This window comes from Trachurus trachurus (genome assembly GCF_905171665.1).
Source record: "Trachurus trachurus genome assembly, chromosome: 5".
Taxonomy (NCBI): Eukaryota; Metazoa; Chordata; class Actinopteri; order Carangiformes; family Carangidae; genus Trachurus; species Trachurus trachurus.
The window spans coordinates 18,593,810-18,620,706 of NC_139896.1; the positions used below are offsets into that span (position 1 = coordinate 18,593,810).

Below are 26,897 nucleotides of genomic sequence, written 5' to 3' on the forward strand. Positions count from 1 at the left end.
TGACAGTCAGATGGATGTGGAGATATGGAGCTGGTGCTGACAGCTGATCCAGACCACGTCTGTAAAGGGAAATTTCTGCAGCTTTTTTTTATGCCTCTGTGGTGACAGTCGCAGCTGAAGGCAAACTGTCTCCAGTTGTCCGTCTGTCTCATTGTTAAGGTTACAGTATATATGGCAAGAGGTAAACTAAAAAAAAGATTGTCTCAGGTGTCACAGTTGTTCACCTGGTAGAGCGCTTCTGTCTTTGGCTGAGGTGTTGGCAGTGTCAGTGAGACGTTTGCGGCTGTAGCTGCTTCTCTGACCTGCCACAGTGATGTGGAGAGAGGGTGGTTGTAATGTCCTTTATCTTACAATCATACAATACTCCTGAGTGAGTCAGTCTTTTTAACCAGCTGCAGTTGAAATCACAGCTCTGTCTTTTCTATGTGATGTTGCAATAATAAAATCAGGACTTGACCATTGGCGGTGCAGCCACATAATAGGTTTTTACCTGGTCTTGTTAAAGTCATTTTTTTGACCATTTCATGCCTTAATCTGAAATAGACAGAAGAAGCCGGCAGGAAATACACAGAGCAGCCAGCCGTCAGGTCAGCCCAGTTCATCATATTGTTTGATCTTTCAGTCTTTTGTAAGAAATCGCCAGCAGTTCAGGAAATATTATGTTAATATGTGAATACAACCAAGTTGTAATAGAACAATAGAATTTAATATAATGTGCTGAATGGTGGATGGCCGACCAGTGGCGTAATTCTGTCACTCAGTCAGTTGTGTTTAAAGGGCTCGCCACACTGTTGTAGTCTTGCTGTACTGGTGGGGCCTTATTTCAAATGTCAGGTTTAAAATGCAAATAGAGAGAAATGAATACCAGAGTCACAAAATTAATCTGCAACAGTCATTCCTATAAATTTGGTTCAGTGGAATCGAAGCTTTTTCATGCTACAGTTTGTGGATGCTGACTCTAAAAGCTGCTGCTGTGTCTCAGTTTACCACAAGGTAGGGGTAATACGAGTGAAGATACGGTGCACGTTCAGTCCTGGGGGGATAAAGTAACTTAAACATCCATTTTTATCCTCTTCAGTCAGCACAAATAGTCTGTCTCTATAGTCTGATCTCTGCATAAATGAAGGCTGATATTGAGGGGAAAATGTATCTCCATCACCTGGGTCTCTTTCAGTAGCATGTGAATGTGATACACATACACTGGATTCCCATATGAAATGCTTATGTGTATGTTTATGTCTGTATCATTATGTTGTAGACATATTTTACATTAATATTAGGCATGCACAATATCAGCAAAATGTCTGATGTACAATGACACTGTTCAACACTGTGATGAAGCTGAATCGAACTTAAATCCTAAAAGACAATGTCTTGAAACGTGAAAGGGACATGTCCTACAGCTTCTCACAGCTGGGTCTGTCAGTGTCATCACACACAGAATGATTGAACTCCAATACTGTCTGACCTCAAATCTGTAATAACCCCACTCTGTGTAAATATAACCACCTACACTGTGGGAACCAGGCAGTGAGCCACAACACACAGGCTCTGAGCCAGATTGAAGCAGAACACTCACCGACTAGACTTGCTCAATATTAACTATAATCCTCCAGTAACACACGCACAAACGTTACATTACGGTAAGAATGAGAAACAAAGTGAAACAAAAATGGACAAAAAAGGCAAGTGTCCCATTTTACTTGCCTCACTCTCTCTCTTGGATAACCAGAGTGAATGACAGTATATTTTATGGCTTGGCTACGTTAACAAAAGTTGTCATCATGAATAATGTGTCTCTCGATGACTCTCCAAAAGTCGTATTTACCACCATAAACAACAACAGGACATGAAACTGAACTGAGTGACATGTTCTATCTGTATGTTGATCTCTAACTCACAGCCTCTACAAACAACAGGCAGTGTGTGATTACAACCAGGTGGTCGGAGACTGTGTTGGAACTTTTACAAAGTGCGTGAGATTGATATAAGGAGGCCGATACATGACACCATAAAATGCGAAGTATTTTGAAAAGCTTCGACACAACTAATTTAATGCCATATTTGAAGAGGAGCCACACAGCAGAGCATTGGTGACTTTGTTAAGCCTGCAGCATGCAAGATGCAGGATTACCAAATCTGGGATGTGTGGCCCAAATACTTCAGCTGGTATAAACAGACATTATAGCTACAGGGAAACACAATGTGGAAATCCAAGCATCTCCAAACACGTCCAGTATCTTATTCGGAGTGTGCAGAGACAACTTGACCAAACCATTAAAAGGCTTCAGCACCTATAACAGGCTCCACAGTCATCCTGAGCAAAAAAAAAGTGATCATTGATCAGCCAGTGAGGTCTGGTTGAAAACATGCTATCACTGCTGGAACCAATTGCCAAGCTGACAAAGGAAATATGCTCATCCTCTGCATCTGCTGCTGATGTCATACCTCCTGTGATGGCTTTAAAACATCTCCTGGGCAAATGTGTTGCAACAGATCCTGATATGCACGACTAATGCCACAGTTGGACTTTTAAGACGATTTTAAGCCTGATTTCGCATTTTCGCCTCCCCCAACCAAGAACCTGGAGCCGATGATACAGGCGAACCAGCAGAGAAGGGCAATGGTGACCATCGGAAATGATTATCCACCTCTCAGAACCACTCGTCTCTTGGAGTGCGTAGCCACTGGAGTAGTGGAAAACTAACAAGGATCGCTTTCCTACCCTCATCAGAGCCGAGAGTACTTGTCCAGAAGATACAGCATAGGTAGAGGAAGTTCACAGATGACTTCCAGGGATAGCTGTGGGTGATTTACTCCATTTTTTCTGTGATCGTTCTCTGTTGAGAGTGTTAAGGTTATCAGGTTGGTATTTTGGTTTGTGCCAATGGACGTTGACATTGGTGAGCAATGCGCAGACAGTGACTTATTGATAAACACAGACACTCTTGTCAAATGTCCTCTGTTTTCTTGTTTTCAGAGTTGTTTTTTCTGATTGGGTGGATGTGAGGTAAGGAGGGAAGGACGAGGCGGTCAAGGAAGTGGGGTTTGTGTCGGACAGAGTGCTGGGCCACTCTCTGAACTGATCTCTTCTCTGGGACACTTGATGAATGAAGCCTTGAAGGAAGGAGTGAACATGGTGGCCTCTGAAGAAGCTGTTGATTTGTGGTCCAGGGTGCACCCTGACCTCATCCTACCCAGCAGCCCTCTGTGGCCTGAGGTCGGCTATAAATCAACCCTGTCTGCTGCCAGGACAGGAAGTTAGAAGAGACGCTGATCACTACTGAGAGTCAGCACTGGATCACTTTCTTACTCTACTTAACATGCTTTCTGATCTTAAAGGTTAGGGTTAGGGGTGTGTAAAATGGGGGAAAAACCTGTGACGTCTACCGTTCACATTCTAGATTGCAGCGCTTGCTCGTGCTCACCCCTCCCGTCAGCAAAGTGACGGTGGCCTCAGAGGACAAAAAAAACTTGTGCGTTGATGATCCATTCGCAAACTTTCAGATTTAACTTGTCACTATTCTCTGCCGACTAGCTACTAACTCACTCTCTCTGCTGTATCCTTCTCCTTCTTTCCTTACGCTGCCTTCTTTGTTGGTTTATTTAAATATGGCGGCGCAAGATGGTGACACTCTCTAAAGCAAGACCCCTGCTATATGTATATATAAAAGAATAATTACAAGGCTACGAAAACCAACTCACAACACAGCTGTAGACCCGGTCCGGATCAAGTCCAGAGCTGCAACACACACCAGGGCTGAATGCCATCCGTCAAAACAGCCATTCCCATTATTTCTTGTGCCGAACCCCACACAAAGGTTGATGCACCAGTGCTTGCCGCCATGCTGCGTCTCTTCACACCAACACTCTATTTCCAGTCTCGCCGACCCTACTTTTATCCCTTTCACCCAAGGGGGCCAAGTAAGCAGACATGGCTGTTATTATAACTCTTCCAAGAGCACATTATTGCTTGATTATCAAATAATTGGTCAAATCATACTTGAAGCAGGTAAAAACAGTGACTGATTACATTTCTGTAGTAGAGTAAATTCAACATATATTCAGTACAATCTACAGTATCTAGTGATGGAGAGGATCAGCTCTGATCATAATGGCCTTTACAGATACAGGTGGAGTTGAGGGAGAGACGAACCTGTTGTCATGTGTCAGCTCAGGTCTGCACTCATGTGACGGATCAGAGTGGGTGTATGAGTGTTACAGCAGTCACTTGATGTAAATGGTCCTCTGTTTAACAGGGCGAGAAGTGAAAGAGGGACTCATAAGCCCACTATTGTTCCCTAATGATCAAACACACACACATGCGCACAGATGCACGCACAGAGAATGGATGTGTTTGTGTGGTGATGAAGTCAGACACAGTGTGCATGAAGTCATCCTGCTGTCCGTCCCCTCTCGTTAGTGGAGGAGACACTAATGGCTGGTCGAGGGTGCAGATCTTTATCTGTCCCCGGGGCCGGGGTCTAGGTCCTGGAGGTCCTGGCTCAGGACTCACCATCCTGCCCCATATCCTCCATAAATATGTGATCTCAAATATTCTCCAGCCACAGTAATTGTGTTTTTCTTCCTGAACTCTTGCTTAGGTCAGTGGCAGCAGTTACATGGTGAACACAGAACACAGAGGTGTAGACTTAGCCTGGGGTGCTAATTAGCTGCTTGATTGGCCTGTTGGTCTAGACTTATTTTGTTTTCTATGATTCATGTATGGATCTAGTTCTTTTTGTTTGAGAGTTTTTAATGAACTTAATTGGCCAAGTGCACCGCGTTCGATATTTTTTAATGGCTAAAATTCGTTTGTGTCTAGCTGCTTGAGTTGATTGGTTGGCTCAGTGTTTGTGCTCGTCTCCTCCATGTCGGCAGCATCAGCTTCACTCATGGCTTTGCTTTAAGTGAACACAGGGGGCGGAGTCACGTGACTTACACGGCATATTTTTTATTTATTTATTTCCAAGGGGACAGCACAGGGAAAGTAATAACTGAAATAACCGACATGACATGAGTACGATTATGTTGGTTAGAGGGTCTAAATGTCGGTATTGGTATATTTGTAATGCATTCTATCAATCGATCAATCTACTGTCTGTCTGTCTGTCTGTCTGTCTGGACTTATATTGGCTTTTGAAACAATGGTGGCACTAGACAGCAAAACTGACAGTATGAAACTAGTAAGGACACTTGTCGTCTACTTTGCTCCAGGTGTAAGATGGAGGAACTCCTTACAGTTGAATTCTGGATCAGAGGTGAAGCTGAGGTTTCTGGTCGCTGGCTCAGGTGAAGTCAAGGAGAAAATCATTTTTTGAGAGTTTTCTTCTGAGCCTCACAACCCACAACTAAAAATTCAGGTGTGTGATGATACCCACAGACATTTCTACAGGGTCTCACCACCGTCTGAACTGGATCAGTCAGAAAGAGCTGAAGGTCAGACTCAGGTCAAGCAGCACTGTGCTGATACTCAGCCCCCTCTTGACTCAGCAGCACCTATCAATAATAGATTAGAAGGTCCAGAACAAGGTAGGCTCAGTGCCATGCGACTCCACTCCACAGTACATCTCTCAGTCTGGTCTTCTCCGCAGAGCAGCATGAAATGAGGAGGACTGAGTCTAAACTGGAGTGGTGGTGGTGGTTGATGTTACAGCTGATGTGACTCCTCTCACTCACAGACCAAGCTATAAAATACAAAATACAAAACGCAGACGGACGGAGCAACATGAAATCTGGTGTTTGTGAGTCACTATGTGTGAAAAAGACTGAGATGTAAAGGACAGTGTTAAGCAGCTCTGAGCGGTGTGGCAGCCAGACTCGTCTCAGTTTTTACACAACAACAAAGGAATCCTCTCTCTCTCTGTCTCCAGGCTTTACAGTAATACTTTAAACAGAGGTGGGGGAAGAAGTGTAGAGGCGACTTCTAACAAAGACATATAACACCGGTACAGATCTGTATGGAAGACGGAAACATACGCAGCACAGATCAGGCTCCAAATGACATTTGCAGCGACATTAAAGAATTCTCACAAAGACAGAGAGCAACAGTGTGGGGTCACGTGATCAGTTAAACCGCAGAACAATAACTCTGTCACCTTTTTACAAAGGTCACATTTCATTTCTGTTTCTCTAAGGGGCAACAGGAGATACTTAGACACAGTGTGCCTCCCAAAGACACACCTCAACATCTCACTGACTGGCAGTCGTGTGTCAGAGAAGGAGGAGCTCCTTGGTGGAGGTCTGCTGGTTGCTCCGCTGTTTCATACATGGCAGCGAGAGAAAGGAGAGCCGCACAATTGGGCCCTCCTCACATACCCACACCACTGTTCCCACTCCCAGTCTCTTCATTGGAGACAAATACTGGTGGATACTGGGCAAAATAACACAGTCGCAGTCAGTAACTTCTGTCTCAAGGAATCTTTGATTGCTCCGTTTTTATCTAGGATGCATCAAGAGTTGTTCTGATTGTGATACTTACTACCTTACTAAATGATAAAGTAAAATACATTTCATTTTCACTTTGTGCAGCAGGCTTGTCTGTTCTGATCACAATTTAATGACCAATTGAGTCATTAATGTGATCAGAGGACGTCAGATTCTTTAATATCAACTTTTATTTTTCTGTTACACACAACAGTTTGTCATTGTACTGTTCAATCTCTTACATGAAAAGATTGAATAAGATGTCATAAATCATTAAATATACAATTTGAGTCTCATACCAACAGATTTATAATTAATGAATTTATATTTACCATTTAGTTTCAGTCTGTGGAGATACAGGACATGCTGAAACCCCCCTCCCACACACACACTCCCCACTGTGCCTGGTTTCTTTGCAGAACACGTCTATAACTTCTCTGCTATCTCCAGCCTTTGCTCCCCCCCCTTTTTTTAAAAGTATATTTTTGGGGCTTTTTTGCCTTTAAAGGTACAGTATGTAAGAAATCTAAAGCAACTGGCCATAAAATCCTCCTAATATGTCACAGAGACTCAGGAATAATGTTCATATAACATGATGAACTCACCAACAACAATAGCACAGCCAGAGTATTCGCATTAAAAATCTTTTTTTGCAGACTGCAAATCATGTTTATGTTTTGAATTTACGTGTTTACATGTTGCGCCACCTAGCCCTCTCTCCCAGTCAGGGTGGTGTCAGTGGCATTTCAGCCTCCAGTCTGGTCCACTGAGCTGCCGCTACGGCTGGGAGAAAAAATGAGATCGCTGTGTTTTGAATTTGACTGCATTAACCGTTTTTGGCCACATTCTTACATATTGCACCTTTAATGTACAGGAGAGTCAAGAGAGAGACAGGAAATGGGAGGCAGAGAGGGGAAATGACACGCAGGATAGGGCCACTCGGTGCGGGATTCAAACCGGGGTTGCCTGAAGTGAGGACTACAGCCTCAACACATGGGGCGGGTGCTCCACCAACTGAGCTAAACACCCCTTTGCATCCCCTTTACCTCTATTCAAGTCACATTATGTGTGTTTGCGTGTGTGGTCCTTCAGGGGGGAGTGTGCGTCCCATCAGCAGATGTCCACACAGCCCTAAAAGCTCTGTGTCCTGGGGCGGTCCTACTCCTTCATGGAGCATGAAGGTGAGAGAGAAGCATTGTGGCCGAGGACAGATGCAGAGTGTGTGCCACAGCTGTGAATGCACAGCCACTTCAGAGGATTAAACGCCCACTTTTGGCCCAGAAGCAACACATTATGTTTAACAATGCAAAATGGAGACACAAAAACCATTCACCGGCTCTGTCTGCTCTGCTGGGGTTCTGTTGGTCATATTTATTGTAGAATTCAGGAAGACACTCTGCGATAGATTTAAGATTCAACTGGTGGTCTGTCTCCACTAGGGTTGTAAAGGGGCGGGAAATTTCCAGCTGGGGAATTTTGGAAATATTCCAAATTGGAAACTTTCCATGGGAATTATGGGAATTATTGGTGCGCTGTTCCAGAAGGGTTAGGGTTGAGTAAAATATTACTATAATACTACTATTATTACTGCCAAAGTTTATATCATGTCCAGCAGTTACTGAGATATTCCACACTCCATGGATTTAGGAATAGGAAACAATTTCACCATTGGCATTTGCATTTGAGCTTTAATATTTGCTCAACATTTAACAATTAAAATGCTTACTTTATACTGATGAAGTTTGAAGGGCCAATGTCAGGTAAAATTAGTGTATCCTATTAATTTCTACTTTGCTTTAGGAGATACTTCATCTTTTGGCTCATCAGCACATCATCATCAGGATCCTCAACATTTCTCCATTATAGACCAGAAACTTCTTGTAATGGCCCAGTGATGGCTCTGTGCAAACGAAAACACGATGGCTGCTGTGATGTGATTTAGCCCAGAGTTACGCACTGAGATAAAAACGGTTGTGATGTTATAGTGTCATATAAATGTGTCCCTGCTCATGGAAAAATGTCCACACACAGCATTTAACAGCTGATACTAACAATAGGCTGGTGTGACACACCTTCTTCTGCCTGTGAGGAGCTCTGAGCTGAATATACCCAGACTGATACACAGACAGTGAGGGGTCATTCGGAGTTCTGCCTTCTTCCTCCTCCTCCATCACACCATAAACTGATTCCATGGCCTCTGTCTGGCTGCCTCTCTGTTTCATTTCATCTCCTCCATCCTCGTCAGTCTGTCACTTCTGCTTCAACACCTTCTCTTCTTTATTCTTTCTTGTGCTTTTGATTCCCCTGTTGCTCCGTCCTGCCTGTTTCACTCTCCCATGCTGTGGCCTTGCCTTCACCCTCAGCAGTTTGTGTGAGAGTGCAGGCCAACAGTGATGCGTGCGTGTGTCTGACTCAATGAAGTCATTTAGGCCTAATGATCCATGGAGGGTTGTAATCCTACCCTGAGTGAATCTGAATTTGATAAAGTAGGATGGATGGATGTGCTTAGGGATATACAGACAAATGAAAGGCCCTTGAAAAACAACTCGTCTCAGTTTTATTTAAATGCATCTAGTTATAAACAATCAGCAAGTCAATGATGAATTTGTTTGTGGAAAGTCAAGAGTAAGAAGTTTCCAATCGGCCACTGTTTTTTCAAAAAGCACTGACACAGCCAGTTTCTATTTGGAGATGTTCACCGCCTGCTGTGTGGCTAACAAACTATTTTAGTCCTGCTGTAGACAGTTCACCTGCACCTGCTCAGATGCTCAAAAAAACAAAAAACAAAGAGGTACAGCGCTGACTAGCCTAGCCTGAATGCAAAGTAGCCCTACAACATGGCCACATGTTTAGTTTTGACGTGTTGGGGCGGCAGCTCTACCAAGTGAACTTAACGCCGCCCCTTTGATGTATTATTTTTAATGAAAGATAATTTAATTTGAATGTCAGTGTTGACCTTTGAAACAATTTGCCAAAAATCGGAAACTCATGGTCCACTTATTAGCTTTTTTAATACGTCTAATGTGCTTGATGGTTGAATTTGCTCTAGACATTTAGTTAGATTGCAAGCATACTTAAGTAACCTCAAATAAAGTAAGTGGAATACAAATTCTGATATCTATTAATAAAGTTTGAGTAACACAAAGTTACACAAAAAAAACAATCAATCAATAAAAATTTTTTATTGGTAATTTAGAAGAACCGTTCTGTACTTTTCTATTATCTGACGTATGAAATACTTTTATTTTTTGTTTGGCAGGGAGAGTTCCTCATGAATGTTATCTCCCTCTGTTTTTCTGCACAGACCCAAACTGTGAGTCTCCTCTTCCTGTGAGACAAGGTCAACAGGTGTCTTTGTGATCCTGCTCCTCCACATCCGGCTGGATCCAGATCCAGATTATGGAAGTCCTGCTGTGTCTGCTGCTCCTCAGCTCAGTGGCTCTGAGGGAAGCTGCTGGTAAGTTCACACACACACACACACACACACACACACACACACACACACACACACACACACACACACACACACACACACACACACACACACACACACACACACACACACACACACACACACACACACACACACACACACACACACACAATGTCAATGTGTGTTTTCTGGTATCAGAGCCACACCTCAGCATGGCATTGGGGCTGATTTTTAAAATCCAAAGCACATGGCCTGAAGCACATGGTGCAGATACATTAAGGGCGTTTTCATCTCACTGCACCTGTTTCTAAAGGTTTGTGCTTCATCTCATAACGTGATAAACCAATCAGAATGCCATCTTGCCCTCTGTGTATTTGCTTTTAAAAGGTCCCAATTTTGAACCGGCTAGCGTTCAGACCAAAAAAATAACAGGTTGGGAACCTGAAAAGTCGGTTCTCAAGGGAACCAAAAATAGTTGGTTCTTCGCTGTGAACCGTGACATCAACAGTGGGCGTGTCGTATTGTCTTGTCTAGGCTGTGAAGTCAGTCAGTAAGGAGGAAAGGGTAGCGACTGACAACCTGGTCTGCTAAAGAAACAAAATGTTTGTTGGGGGTTTGGGCAAATACAAAATTTCAAGAAAAGCTAGAAAGCAGAACAAGAAAGAACAAGTTGTATGAATTTCCCTTTGAGGCTTTATAAAACAGAGCAGTTCTTATCTTTGAACTTGTGGAAGAGATGGCCAGGTCTGGGTTCACTCAATAATACATTAATTTACAAAACTGAAGAAGGATTACTGAGAACAGCAAAAATGTTGCCACTGTTGTGTTTAGGTCCTCCTGAGTAATGCAGAGTAACATATGACCACTTTGGTTCCGCTTAAAACTGGCGCGAGTGCTGCTGGTTCGCCAAAAAACACCAAGGTTCTGGGACATCAGAACGGAGCCAGAAGCGTGTCCGTCTGAAAGCAGCATGAGTGAACTCAGCTGAGCTCAGTATGCTCCAAGATCATCTGCATGATGAAGGATATTTCATTCAGAAGGCATCTTTACCTGTGTGAATTATTGAAAACACACCTCCGGCTGCACTCTGTCACGGACTGTAGCTCTGTTTGTAGAAAGATCATCTTTAAGGTGTGAATTCACCAGCAGCCTCCAGGACCTACGTCTCCCCCGATCAGACACGGAAACTGTTAATGATAACAATGTTAGTGTCCACACTGATGAACAATGGAAACTCTTAGCTCGATAGGGTTCATTATGTCTATGAATTGCAATACTTATTGGCTTTCTTATATATCAAACAAGATATTGTTGTGAGTAAGACGGAAGAATACAATGTGAAGGTATGAAAAACAACATCTTGTCTGATATACTGTATAAGAAAGTCAATACAGTAAGTAATGGAAACTCTTGTTTCCTTCGAGTCTTTTCTTCTTTTGAAGAAAAACTCTAGCCACTCGTTACTTTCTGTCTCAGTGTTCAGTCTGCCCTAAAGACATAACTACTGAAGTTGTGTAAAATGCTTGTATTATAAAGTAGGACTTTTCATTAATCCCACACATTTGCTGTAATTAATTGCTTTTTTCTTCTTCACAGAATATAATATATACAATCAACAGCAAATTCAAATTGTTTAAAGATGTTCAGAAATGTCCGTTTGTCCTGTTTGTCGCGCCTCCTTCTACGAGTTGTCACGAGTTGCCGCATGAGTTTACCCGAGTAAGGAAAATGAATTTGATTGGTCGTTATCGAGCGGGCGGGATATTCAATGTTTGGGGCGAGACCGAGCTGGGTGTGTGTGTGTCTCAGACGTTTGATTGGCGGATGATGGATCCAATATCAGTGGCTGATGAATCGTGAGCAACGTGACGTATAATTCGTGTGCCTGCATTATCCAATGCGAAAAAAAAATACCCCACTTTCATCCCGGATTTAGTCGAAAATATAATTTTGCACAAAGTTTGGGCTACATCGTCTGATAGATGAGTTATTACACTAATTTTATGACCCATAGTTTTTTTCTGGGCAGACAGCAGACTCTCCTCTTTTAAAAACCTGTTCTTAAACTTGTTCGTAAAACTTGGACCAAGGACAACAGGCTAGAAGTTGTGGCTGTCAGAAAGTGCCCAGGACAAAACTGAAGGTCCTCACCATCAGGAAACGTTTGGCTCAGGGTTTATTGTGTTATTTGTGTGTTGTTTTCAGGGGGAGATGTGTGTGTGGCGGGTCATGACAGCGGACCGGTGTTTGAAGAACAGCCAAGTGGCACAATTTACCCAGAGGGCCTCAGTGAAGGCAAGGTGACCCTCAGCTGTCAGGCCAGAGCCAGTCCAGCTGCCTCCTACAGGTGGGTAACACACACACATCCGCACAAAAGAATATTGTTATCATTATGTTTAAATAAATAGCTCATAAACCATGCAATCCCATAATACAACCAATAACACAGGATTCGCAGTGTCACCTGTCATTTGAAATTCTTAAAGACAAATTACATAAGAAAAGAGGCATCAAGCCTTATTTCTTTGTTTTTGAAATACAGCTTTACATTGCTAAAACATATAACTCATAATATCAGTCAATTCAGTAAGTTCCCCAATAACTGAAAAAAAGCCAGCAAGTCATTGCTCCAGTTTTCAAATGATGATTCAAATGATATGAATTTTCATATAGGTATTTTATATATTGTAGCCTTATATCATCATATATTGAGATAATCTATATGTAAGATAATAATATAGTTGACGTTGACATATATGGACACCTCACTTTTGATATTGGGACATATGATATCATATTATATCATATTATGTCTCACTTGTGTGCCCTGCTCTTTGTCTTGCAGGTGGCTCGTGAACGGCACTGAAGTCCCAATCGTGTTGGACGGCCGTTACACCCTGGTGGCTGGCAACCTGGTGATCAGCAGTCCTGACTCTAACCGTGACCCAGGCTCGTACCAGTGCCTGGCCATCAACCGCTGCGGGACCGTCATCAGCAGAGCAGCGAACCTCAAGTTTGGCTGTAAGAGAGCAGAGGGGTTAAAGCCTCTACAAGTAGCTCTGGACTCTCTGTCTTACTGCTTCTCTTTCTTCTGCCTGATTATGTGGTAGAAACCCTCTCCCTCTCTTTCCACAGATCTCCACGACTTCCCCTCAGACAGCAGAAATCCTCAGACAGCGTACGAGGGCTTAGGAACTTTCGTGGCCTGCCAGCCGCCTCCACATTACCCAGGTATCCCCTCTACTTCAGGATTCATACTGTTGCTGGGAAATCTAGTCAACAACAACCTTTCATCTGCTCTACCTGGATTCCTGATGTGTGTGTGATTTGTCCTTGTCTCTTCTCTGCAGCTCTGTCCTACCGCTGGCTGCTCAATGAGTTCCCCAACTTCATCCAGAGAACGGACGGGCGTATGTTTGTGTCGCAGGTGACGGGGAACCTGTACGTGGCTAAAGCAGAGCCCAACGACACGGGGAACTACTTCTGCTTCACCACCATCAGCCTGGACATCAGCACCAAGAGCACCTTCAGCAAAGGCAACCAGCTCACGGTGCTGCCTGATGGTAGGAGGATGAAGCTATCACCATGCAGGGCTGCGGGACGCTGACTGTTAAAGGGATAGTTCACCCAAAATTCAAATTTCACCCTCATGTCAACTAAGAACTGTGAGAATTTTCAGAGTCCTCCGTGCCTTCTCTGAGTTACGAGGGGGTCCGCGCAGCAGTATTTGTCCATATAATGGTTGTGAATGGTGCTCACTTTTCTTCGTCCAAAAAGACACGCCAAAAAACATCCAAATACCTCCATAGTGCTCGTCTGTAATGTCCCTCTTGTATTGAAGCCCCAACATGAGAAATTGTTCCGCCGGCGTGATTTGCACTGACACAGGAAGAGCAGTGAACTGAGACACTGGGAGCTTCCGCTACAAAGCTTAAAATATAGACTTATTTAATTTTTTTCGGAACAATTTCTCATGTCGGGGCTTCAATACAAGAGGGACATTACAGACGAGCAGTATGGAGGTATTTGGATGTTTTTTGGCGTGTCTTTTTGGACGAAGAAAAGTGAGCACCATTCACAACCATTATATGGACAAATACAGCTGCGCGGACCCCCCCCGTAACTCAGAGAAGGCACGGAGGACTCTGAAAATTCTCACAGCTCTTAGTCGGCATGAGGGTGAGTAGATAATGAGTGAAATTTGAATTTTGGGTGAACTATCCCTTTAAGAATAATCGACTTTAACAGCCTTGGGGTTATTGATTATTGGTATTGAGACACTGATTCAGAAATTATTGTTTTTCAAAACTTTGCAAAAAGACATTCATAATGTAACGAAAAACAAACACACAACAACCTACCTGGGTTTAGTCCTCGTGAAGTGACCCAATTGCACCTTCCTACCTACTGGTCCTGTCTGAGAGCACCGATTTACCTGGCTGAAGCGCAAGAGCACCCTTCCTTTTGGAACACAACAACCTACGTTGTCTTTGCTCTTGTTAACCTTGTTTAAGCAGCAGCAGGTTCAGAGATCAGATTTATGAATGTGATTTAATCTGAATGGTTCCCATTTATTCTGTTTCAGCCAATCCCAGGAAGTCGGCTCCGAGCATTAAAGTGCGCTTCCCGGCAGAGACCTATGCCCTGGCAGGACACACTGCTCAGTTAGAGTGCTTCGCCTATGGAAAGTAAGACCTCACCTCTGACATCACCTGACTCCTTCAAGTGTTGAGACTGGCAAAATAAAACACTGTTATCCCACTCTCCTCCCCTCTCCCTCTACTTCTCCTCCTCCCTCCCTCCCTCCCTCTCTCCCTCCACTCCTTCTCCAACAGCCCAATTCCTAAACTGCGATGGAGGAAGGTGGATGGACTGATGCCGTCCAAGGCGGGCTCCTCTGCTGAGAGCCCCACCCTCACCCTGCCGTTCCTCTCCTTTGACGATGAGGGTGTTTACGAATGTGAAGCCTACAACTCCGAAGGAAGTGACACATACCAGGGACGCATCAGTGTGCAAGGTGGAGAACAGACGTTTGTTGTCATCAGGTTTCACATCTCTGTCCGTCAGTGCATATTCACTTCACTGTTTCCTGCTGTTCGTTCTTCTCCGCCCTCCAGCTCAGCCCGAGTGGCTACAGGTGATGAGTGACTCGGAGGTGGAGATCAGCTCCGAGCTGCACTGGAGCTGTATCGCTGCTGGTAAACCACGGCCCTCCGTACGCTGGCTACGCAACGGACAGCCACTCAGCACGCAGGTGAGACACACACACAAACACAGCACTGTCACACTGAAGTGTCTACACAGCACCTCCACACACTGAGCTATGTGAACACACTCATCCCAGCACTGCACTCTTAGCTGTAGCTTCCTCTTCCTCCACTAATGGTCAGTAAACCTTTCATACTTCCACCCTTTTAAATTAAACAGTGCATTAAACCCAAGACAGGTAGAGTCTGTTGCCTTTCTACTGAATTATATGGAGTATGGACACAAAGGAAATTAGCTATAATAATAATTATAATGTGTCCATGGAGAAGAAGAGGAAGTGTTGATGTGTCTGTATATCTATCTGTCATGCATTCTATCACTCTATCTATCACTCTATCTATCACTCTATCTATCACTCTATCTATCTATCTATCTATCTATCTATCTATCTATCTATCTATCTATCTATCTATCTATCTATCTATCTATCTATCTATCTATCTATCTATCTATCTATCTATCTATCCATCTATCCATCCATCCATCCATCCATCCATCCATCCATCCATCCATCCATCCATCCATCCATCCATCCATCCATCCATCCATCCATCCATCCATCCATCCATCCATCCATCTGATTTATCTATGACTGTTGTAACGAAGTTGCATAAACACTCACCAGCCTTGTTCTCTCTTTCTTCTGTCAGGACCGGGTGGAGGTGAATGGAGTGCGTCTGAAGATCAGTAACCTGGCCCTGGAGGATTCTGGGATGTACCAGTGCGTGGCTGAAAACAAACACGGCACCATCTACTCCAGCGCTGAGCTAAGAGTCCAAGGTAGGAGGAGTCTCCACTGTCTCTGTGACTGACGCTTTGACAACTTTCCTTCATGCAAACTGAAGTTTGACACAGTTTCCTTTCATCTGACTCTCATCGTATCCAATCGTCTCTCCATCTTGCTTCCTGTTCCTCCAGTTCAGGCACCAGACTTCAGACTGAATCCTGTGAGGAAGCTAATCCCGGCCGCCAGAGGAGGCCAGGTGAAGATCGAGTGTCGCCCCCGCGCCGCCCCGAAGCCCAGCCTGTTCTGGAGCCGTGGGACTGAGCTGCTCACCAACAGCAGCAGGTAGAGCAGTAACTGAGTCAATCTGGTTTTCATTCACAGTGAAGTTGTACAGGTCATCCAGATGGACAGTGTTCAGTTACTGTAAACCACATAATGAAAGGTTATCCTGAATCCGTGGAACCTGCTTCATAGTACGGAGGCAGATTTTTATATTGATATCACTTCAATCAAACAGGAGCCAAAAACAAGATGTCACCGTAAACCTAATGAAATAAGTTATAGTGAAACTGTAATTGGACTGCATCGCCTCAGTTGTTATGGGACTGGTAGCAGTACTGTATGCAGCCAGCTGGAGGCGCTGTTGACCCACCTGTGTCTCCTCAGAGTCACCGTGACCTCAGATGGAGTCTTATGGATCTACAACATCAGCCGGGCAGATGAAGGCAAATACACCTGCTTCGCTGAAAACTACCTGGGCAAGGCCAACAGCACTGGACACGTGTCTGTCAGAGGTGAACACACACACACACACACACACACACACACACACACACACACACACACACACACACACACACACACACACACACACACACACACACACACACACACACACACACACACACACACACACACACACACACACACAGCCTGATTGTGTCTCTTCTCCCTTCGTCCCTCCTTTGATTTATTATCCAGTGACATTTAGTAAAGACAGGCAGCTGCTGGATTTTCATCTGACCCGGTTCTGTTTTTTCAGATGCCACTAAGATCACACTGGCTCCCTCCAACGCCGACATCAATCAGGGTGAGAATGTGACGCTGCAGTGCCACGCCTCCCATGACCCCACCATGGACCTGACCTTCACCTGGGTCCTCAACGGGGTTCTTCTGGAAGTTGAGGACTCTGCCGGGCCGTACCATCGGGTGGATGGGGTGAGTCCAGTGATGCACGTTGGTTGGGACGAGTCATTGTTTCTGCCACAGTGTGTTTGGTGAAATGAAGATGTAAACATCTTCACCACACAAATAGAGGAGGAGTGCTTTTGTTGGTGCCTATTCTCAGCAGTGGATTCATCTACATTTAGTGTTGCGGTAAGTATCTGAGGCAGCAGGATGGTGTGAGGAATCAAAGACATCACAGTTATTGCTAGTTGAGACAGTCAGTGCAGGTTTGATGAAAATATGCATGAATATAGAATAATAAAAGACTATCAAAGGTTCAACTTCAAAACGCCTGCAGTCAGGTAACTGTTTTCTGATATAGACACTGTTTCTAGGGTTCATGGCTCTGTAAATCTTTACCTGTGTTTTCTACACCCTGCTTGTCCATTGGGGCTAACCATCATTTTATGGTGACTTAGCTGGTAGCTAGATATAGTTTCAGTGAAAAGTAAATCTGTAAATACAAGGTACTTTGAGCTTTAAATGTTTACTTGGACAAAAGAAAGCTGCTGAGGTCACTTCAGGTACATGTTCACAAAGCTACAGTAAGGATATAATAGTTTTGTTATAGGTTTTGTTCTTGTGTTAGAGCATATGAAGGTAAAATGTATAAGAAATTATTTATTACCAAAACAATTAAATTATTTTTGCTGTTTATTCATAGATATTTCAACTCTTCAACTTATAAACCTGGCATCCTCCTCCAGCCACAGCTGTGTGTTGGTAAAACTGTGACTCTGTCCATGGTGCTGAAGTCACAGATTTATACTGATATTTACATGCCCCTAAAGGCAAGGCAATTTTATTTGTATAGCCTATTTTTACAAACAGTATGTCTCAAAGGGCTTTACATGGCATCATAACAACATCCTCTGTCCTTAGACCCTCACATCGACTGAGGAAAAACTCCATGGAAAACCCTTTTAACAGGGAAAAATTGGAGAAACCTCAGGGTGAGCAACAGAGGAGGGATCCCTCACCCAGGACGGACAGACGTGCAATAGATGTTGTTACAGACAAGAAAACAGTTTACAGTTTATGACACAGAATGTGGGAAACATGGAAATGTTAACAAGAGTAGATGAAGGCAGCTTCTGGTGGGGGGGGGTTGGCCAGCTTAATGGGAGGACTGGATGACAGACTGGTTCATGGGAAGGGAGGGCAGGCTGGTCTAACAGCAGGGGGGGAAAGGGCGGGAGTGGGGGGCGATGCACGAGGCTGCAGAGAGATGGAGCTCCGGTGGATCTGCGGAAACACAGAGAGAGTGCGAGACACCAAGGCCAAACTACAAAGTACAACAGAAAAAAGCAAATATCAAGTTCTCTCAGGCCATTTTAAAAGATGCATTTAGCAACATTGTTGTTTAGACATTACTTAGACAGTGCCTTAGGATGTTTACTGTGACCTGAATCAACACTGTGTGAGTCCCTGTCAGCTGGAGGTGATTGTGGCTCCGTGATCTGATCAGTTGATGTCAGGTTCCTCTTTGTGATCTGTTACAGAAGGAGAACATCGGTGATCTGCTGATTGTGAACGCTCAGCTGAGTCAGGCAGGAGTCTACGTCTGCACGGCTCAGACTGTGGTGGACAGCGCCTCGGCCTCGGCTAAACTGGTGGTCCGAGGTAACTATTAGAGACAAAGCCTCAGGCTGCCTGCGCTGGAAGAGTGCATTAAAACTTTTGAAAACTTCTGTTTGATTAATGTTTTTTTTTTCTTTTTCTTGTGACCAGGACCCCCGGGACCTCCTGGTGGTTTACTGGTGAAGAACGTCGCTGAGACGTCAGTGGAGCTCAGGTGGAGCCGAGGCTACGATAATCACAGTCCCATCGGCAAATATATCATCATGGGCCGATCACCGCTGTCGTCACAGTGGAAGAGGATGATGACAGGTGTGTGTGTGTGTGTGGTTAGACTAATTTACCACAATAAACTTAGGGTACCTACCTTTTTATGTAACTATCAAAATATGAGAGCACAGTTTGTTCTACCTCTGTATATTACGTATTTACACTTCAAATAAGACGTTTGAACATGGGAAAGTGACCTTGGACTCCCCCTAATGAGACCATATTGTCATGGGTTAGTTTTGATCTGGATGTCTCCCCTCCTCCCATCTCCTCACCGCCTTAGACCCAGTGAACATCGAGGGGAATGCAGAGTCGGCTCGTGTGATGGGACTGATGCCCTGGATGGATTATGAATTCCAGGTTATCGCCAGCAACATCCTGGGCAGTGGAGAGCCCAGCATGCCCTCACACACCATCCGCACACAGCAAGCAGGTGAGGGGCCTCGGGATCGCACACTCTACTAGAAAACCAGCAGGAAGTCATTAGAAAACATTTCACAATTAGTCTTAAGTTTCCTTTGACTGCAGCTAGAGAAGATGATTTGAGAGAGGAGTAAAGAAAGAGGTAATCCATGTTCATCTAAATTGACCATCCTGGAACAGACGTGGTGACCAACACCATTTATTTTCCACCTATAAGGCAGTTTTATGTATCATCTTGTGTCTTGTACTATGTGTGGCTGTCAGCTCCTACAGTGGCCCCCAGTGGACTTGGAGGAGGAGGAGGAGACCGCAATGAGCTCATTGTCACCTGGACGGTGAGTGGATTACACAGTGTCAGTGTTTTGATAGTTAACAGGCTAATAACTGCTGACATTTAGCTCAGTCCCAGGAGATGAAGCTACAGTAACCATTAGCTTAGGAAGGTTTTGCTCCTATTTGTCTGTGTAGAAGTTCTCATTCATTTCTTTTCTGGATCCCTCAGCCCATGGCCAGAGAGTACCAGAACGGGGACAGCTTTGGCTATGTCCTGTCCTTTAGGAGGAAAGACAGTGGATCACAGTGGATGGTGGTGCGGATTCCCCACGTGGAGTCGTCTCGCTACGTTTATTACAACGAGAGCCTGACGCCGTACACTCCCTTCGAGGTGAAGATCAAAGCTTACAACCGCAGAGGAGAAGGTCCCTTCAGCCAGATCGCTGTGGTTCACTCTGCAGAGGAAGGTGAGTGAATGACCCCTGCACCCCACAGTCTCACCAAGGTCCATACAGCAAATGCACCTCGAAGTTGAAGTTGGAGAATTTCATATTTATTAATGACACATAATACAATGAATATAAAAACAAAAAAAAAACAAAGTCGACAACAGTCTGTCAAAGTCCCTATTGATTTAAGCTGCCCAACAAAAAGAAAAGACATCCTCAGAAGTAGCTCTGCAAACCAGTCCTTTGAAACCAAAACCACATTACACATTTTTATATTTATATAAATATTGTCCTATAATTTATCCCTATAGTGAACTCATCATTTTATACAGTGAACCTACAAACACCTGTCTCATGTTTGATTTTACTATTATTTGCACCATTTTTAAATTACATAGCACAAGAGTTTGGTGTCAGCAGATGAGCTTGTTTATGGAAGGTGTTATAAATTTGCTGAATAAAATAAAACGTTTATTTTATTATTTTGGAACCACTTCGGCTGGGACCTCTGGCACCAATCAGAGCCTCACGGACTAATGAGTATTGTCCAAACTAAACTAGCACTAGCTTCATGCTAGCTTCGTGCTCACTGATGTGCTACATGTAACTTTAATACGACATGAATGCACTTTTGGCAAAGGTGTATATGATTATAATGAAGAAATAAACTATTGGTTTGTGTATCTGCCCCACCAAAACAATGGAATATTATTGTCATTGTAGTGACACAGGTGAAGACAAATGACAACTGTAATGCACAGACATGAGCTGCTTCCACTTGCAGTACTATTTGTAGCCATTAGAGGATGACATAAGCTTTCAGCAGTCAGTCAATCAATCAGTCAAACTTTATTTAAACAGCACTTTTCATGCACAGAAAAGTGCTTTACATAAAACTGTAGATACAAAGAAAATATCCCCCCTTCTCCCACACATACTTGCATGCACACACACATACGCACTCATGCAGAATTAACAACAGTTAAAAACACTGAAGAGTCAGTGAACATCAGTTGATTCCACGGTTCCTGACGTGCTGAAACAGTGTCTCTGTATGATCTGTTCTGACCTCTGACCTCCTCTCAGAGCCAACAGTGGGACCGTCGAGGATCAACGCCACAGTACTGACCGCCTTTGATATCCAGGTTTCGTGGGAGCCCGTCCAGCAGCTCAGCGCCAACGGCATCCTCAGAGGATACGAGGTGAACACACCACTCATGATGTCATCGATCACCTGTAGTATCAGAGTTTGTATTGAACTCTTGACTTTTCCTGCAACGACCTACAACAGCCTGAGAGGATCTTATTTGGTTTAAGAGACATGACTTTTTCCTGAGAATTATTAAAAAACCTCTGGTCGTTTTATTTTTGCCATAGTCCAAACTCAAGTTTTTTTGTTTTTTTTATAAGTGTTTATTTCACACCAGTCCACAGTAACCAGACAAAACAAACTCACACATCAACGTACCAAAACAGCAACAACACAGAAAACAACAACACCTGGCCTGAAAGGGGGATGGACGAAGCATAGCTTATAGATTTCCATCCCCGTTTATCTTTATTCAAGCTTATCTGTTGTCAGCCTCATAGCAAAGGCTTCGTGTTTTCAGGGTTTATTGCTGACATCAGCAAAATCATTCTCATTTTCGCTTTCTGATGAGGATGGATGTTGCATAAGAAGAAGAAACTGTTATTTTCGCACATTCTGTGACATAAACTGTAAACTGTTTTCTTGTCTGTAACAACATCTATTGCACGTCTGCCCGTCCTGGGTGAGGGATCCCTCCTCTGTTGCTCACCCTGAGGTTTCTCCGATTTTTCCCTGTTAAAAGGGTTTTCCATGGAGTTTTTCCTCAGTGGATGTGAGGGTCTAAGGACAGAGGATGTTGTTACGATGCCATGTAAAGCCCTTTGAAACAAACTGTTTGTAAAAACGGGCTATACAAATAAAATTGCCTTGCCTTGCCTTGTTAGAGGCTCATGTGTCTCAGCTCAGGTTTGTAAATGTGTGTTTGGCCTCCTGTGCTGTGCTCAGATCCGGTACTGGCGGCAGCACGAGCGCGAGGCGGCGGCAGACCGAGTGAGGACGGCGGGACTAGAGACGACAGCCAGGGTGTCTGGACTTCGACCCAGCACTCGATACCATGTTGCAGTGCTGGCGTACAACAGCGCCGGCACCGGGCCTCCCTCACCACGCACCACCGTCACCACCAGGAAACCACGTACGACAGCAAAACACTCAGACTCAACATGAGCACTCACTCTCACACAGACAACATCCTGGTGTATTTTGTGTTCAGTTGTACACAAGAGAGACAGATCCAGGTGGTCAGTTTCATCAAACTCTAACATGAAATACACTCAAGTCCACTTTCTTTCAAGTGATCTATTTAATAATGGAGCACATATAGATGGACAGTGGTGCAGCAACAGAGACAAGCTAGCCTACTGACGTCTTCTTTATGAATGAAGTTCATGAAGTTATTTTACTGTTTCAAATCAATAAAACTTTATTTAATCAGAACTGTGAACAGAGCAGTGATTCACCAACAGTGATACTCACTCAGAGTGATAATGTTGGGAGCTGTCTGTCTTATTCGTGATGGACAGTATCATAGATCATGATTAATTGATTGATTATTCTTTATTTCAAACATATTGAAAAAAGAAAAAGAAAAGACACATAACATAAATAACACGCGTTATAGTGTCCCAAAATACAAAGAAGACAAATATTCAAATCAATAAACAACATATGCCCGAAAAGGAGCAGGAGGAAGCCGAGCCCCTTATTCACCACTCCATCATTCCATATTCAAAGCCAAACAGAATACAGTAAACTAAATATGAACTCTCTCTTAGTTTTATAATCACCTAACCCTTTGCAGTCGAAATAATATTTCACTCTCCAACTTACTTTTCCTCATCCTCATATTTTTTATAAACATGTTTTTGTATAATTTTGTAAACAGTTTTATGATGATGCTGAAGTAACAGACTGACAAGTTTTAACAAATTTTAAAATGCGACCTTAGTTTAAAGAAGTGAAGAACTGTTTGAGTTAAAGTTTTGCTTAGTATTCTTAAATTTCCACAACAATGGCAATGTCTACGAGTGTATACGATTGCCGTAGCCGTTACCAACAACACACTCAGACACGCAGGCCTCGCCCCCTCAGGCCGGACGTGTCCTCATGTTCCTGTGAGTAACACAGTAGGTTACATGACCCACGTAGTCGACACACCGCCCTTCACAGTAGCAGAGCAGGAGGCTGCGTCTGGGCCCGAGGCTCAGTCTGGATTCAGCAGGAGGATTAGACCCGATCATTGTCTGAGAGCAGCGGCTCCTCCTCTGCCTGGAGACATGTTAGCACATTAACCTGTCAACACACAGCCAACGTATCACTAATCTTAGTTACTGTATTGTTGTATGATGTTTAGCCAGACAGTCAGCTTACGTGTGGGTGTTGAAAGTCGACACACACCGTTTTAATGAAGAGCTTGTTTTAATTAAGGATTGTCCTCTTTGTGCAACATAGTACGAGTGAGAGTTTGAAATGTGTGAATGAAAGACTAGTGTGTGCTTATATACCATGTGTAGTATTCATATAATCCTCAGACAAATACGACTCTGATCTTAAATGTCCATTTAACTTTTACTGATTTCAAAGATGTCGTATTTAAAACAGGTCTGTGTTTCTGTTCCAGCTCCTAATCGTCCTCCGGGTAACGTGTCATGGAAGACCGATGGTTCATTGGTAATGGTGCGGTGGGACCATGTGAAGGCCATGCACAATGAGTCGGCTGTGCAGGGCTACAAAGTGAGTACTGCCTGACTGAAGGTGTGTGTGCATAAGTGTACTAAGGCTTCAGTTTACTGGAGAGTTGAATGTCCTCTCCAGGTGTGATATAAGCAGCTGTAAAATTGCTGTTGAACAAAATCAAAGACCACATTTATAAACCCGAAAGCAACTTATCATCCCCAGATAACTGCTGTAACAGTAGTGCTGTGTAAGCACAAACAACAACACCACAGTACATGCATCACAAAACATTAGATATTTTCCATACACCCATAAACATTTCACCTTCTTTGAATGATATATGTTCAGTAGATGATTTAATTGTCTCTGTGTATGAATCAGGTCCTGTACAAACATGAGGGTCAGACGGCACTGAAGGTTCTGGACAAGGCAAAGACGTCTGTCAATCTGCCGTTGCCAAAAGACAACGGTTACGTCGTATTGGAGATTCGGTCCTGGGGAGACGGTGGGGACGGGCCAGCACATGAGATCATAGTATCCCGGGACTCAGGTGAGAAGGCCAGAAGACACACGTACACATCTGTGTCTGAGTCAGCTTCTTCTTCTGCTTTAACACCAACACAAACAAACAGGACGTTTCTAATGAACAGCTGATGTAGCAGAGTCAGGTTTCATACACAGGGAACATCTTTCATTAACAAAATTAATTGTCTGGTCAGTAAATTTGTGACATGATTGTAAAGCTCTGTAGGCTTAAGTTGGGATATCGGTGATGAAGTAGTGAGGTGAATTGTAACACTTCTTCAGTTACTGTATAGGTTATAGCTGGTGCTTTGAAACAGAGTAACCCCTCTACAGAGACTGACTTGTTTCAAGGCCGTGTTTGTTATCTGACAGATACGGACGTGACAATATCTGTTATGTTGATCATAAACATGTCAGCGGTATCTACAACAAACATGGTAGAGTGACAGTTTGATATTTAAAGCTCTGTGGTGATAGAGCAAAGGAGTAAAGGTCAAACAGGACTGTATGTGAGTTGCATAGATTGAGTTCACTTCCTGTTAATGTTTCCATGGTTACCATCACCTGTGCTCATTCAGAGCCTGTGACAGACCTTCGGTGCAGAGCAAAGAAATGCACTGGATTTAAACTAGCCGCTTGTTGAAGAGAGGTCTTTTATTTAGAAAACACCTGTGTGAACCAAGACCAAAAGGTGCAACGACTTCTCATCAGCGTTCATCAGAGTGTGGTCACAACGTTTGAACCTGTCTACTGATCCAGCAGCACTACACCTTGTGTAACTGGGTGTTTACATGACCTTTGTGTGTGTCTTACAGGAACTGGTATGATGGTCCAGAACGAGGCCCCCTCCTCCTCCACCCTGTCCTCTCAGCACCTCCTCGTGGCCCTGGTCTCCCTCACTCTCTGGTCTTCGTCAGGCCTGTGATCCCAGCTGATCTCTGGACTCTAAAACTGAAGCTCCCCTGTGTCTCAGCCTTGGTTCTGGGTCAGGGGTGGGGGGGGGGTGGGGGGGGGTTCTGATGGTTGGAGGGGGTGGTGGGGGTTGTAGCAATGCAGGGATTAGAGTGATGAGGAGGGGGTTTAATTTTTTTAAAACAAAGAGGGTGTTTTTTTTTTGTTTTTTTTTAAGAAAAAGAAAACATCTGGATGGGTTGACGCGGGAGGGTAAGAGAGAAGGGGAGGGGCGGGGTGGGCAGGGCAGCCCTGCCTGATTGTGTGTTTGTGTACCAGTGTCAATAAAACCATGCCTTATGGTGGGGACCATCACATCTGTGGCTGACGCGCCTCCAGACTGACTTCAGGTGTAAAAAATACTCGTAAATCACAGGTGCGTCACCGCTGACATCATGACCGTGAGGTGGTGGTCTATCTGTTTACACTGAGAGTGACCCAAGGGGGAGGGGGGGTGTAGTGGTTGCTCACAGTGTTAACACAGAATCAGCCTCCTCCTCCTCTTCAGATCTTTTCACGGTTTCAGCTCCTGAGCATCTGTGCGCTTGTTCGTGTTTTAGCCATCGGCTGTAAATTATAGCAAAACCGCAGAGCTGCGTCCCTGCTGCTGATGAATGTCTGTACGTGTGAGTGTGGAGGAGTGAGACGAGGTGGACCAAGGAGTGTTACATTGTGTTTACATTGTTGTGCCTGTGTATTGTTTGAATAATTCTGACGGAGGTGTGCAGAGGCCGTGGTCAGTGTAGCTGCAGGCATCTGCAGCGTCCTCACTGTAAACCTGTCAGTGTCTATCAGCTCCACAGCTGTGTAAAACATACTGCAGGTTACAGGAAGGATGTGACCTCCATCTGGCCCACTCTGTCTGTGACCCACTGCAGTGGTCTGAGCCCATGGTGTCTGGTCCAGATCAGGTCAGAGGAGACTTCAAGTGCTTTAATTTGTCTTTTTTTTGTTACTGTTTGTAAATTATTTTGTTGCCTATAGATTAATGAGTTGAAAGGGAAATGATGCTGTGGGTTCAGACTCTCGTCCAGGTTTTCTGTCACTGCCAACGAAACACTAAACAAAACCACCTGGTCCAGTTTGAGGTGTGTTATCTCTGTATGGTTCACTGGTGGCTTTGCATCCACTGCCAAAGTTCAGCACCAAAACTGGGGAGCAGTGAAGCTCACTGAGATACTCTGTGATGTTGGTGTGCCCTTTAGTTGGTCACCTTCTGTGTCAGTGATGTTGATTATTTAACTGTAAGTTCATATGTCCACTTGTGTTTTTGATCAGTTAGGGTCCAGACTGATCGCACTCTTAACATCACACTGCCCATACTAAAGTTTCTATATGGAGTTAGATGTCATAGAAACTAAAATACACACACACACATGTACATATATATTCCATTTACATTTACTCATTGGACAATTGCCTTTTTCCAGAGTGACTGCAGCACTTGTACCTAGTAATAATCTGTGAACAAGTTCTATCAAAGTGAATCAGCTTCTTAAAATGTTTTATTTTATCTAAGAAAAAACAAACTTTACCCTAAATAAAATACAAAAAGAAACTGCATACGTTAAGGCAAGGCAAGAC

General features: G+C 43.9%; 1 protein-coding gene across 1 annotated transcript; it reads left to right on the top strand.

Moving 5' to 3' along the window:
• Positions 1-9,825: 9,825 nt before the first annotated feature.
• cntn2 (contactin 2) lies at positions 9,826-25,357 on the top strand (the record flags this gene model as incomplete). Its single annotated transcript, XM_083971121.1, has 22 exons — positions 9,826-9,883; positions 12,065-12,206; positions 12,705-12,880; positions 12,995-13,090; positions 13,210-13,422; positions 14,445-14,547; positions 14,695-14,876; positions 14,977-15,113; positions 15,778-15,907; positions 16,046-16,196; positions 16,521-16,648; positions 16,897-17,072; positions 18,584-18,704; positions 18,813-18,971; positions 19,213-19,362; positions 19,617-19,687; positions 19,855-20,092; positions 21,161-21,276; positions 22,110-22,296; positions 23,782-23,894; positions 24,219-24,387; positions 25,178-25,357. 22 exons carry the CDS (start codon positions 9,826-9,828, stop codon positions 25,285-25,287), a joined length of 3,126 nt encoding a protein of 1,041 aa, XP_083827247.1. The 3' UTR covers positions 25,288-25,357.
• Between the last annotated feature and the right edge of the window lie 1,540 nt (positions 25,358-26,897).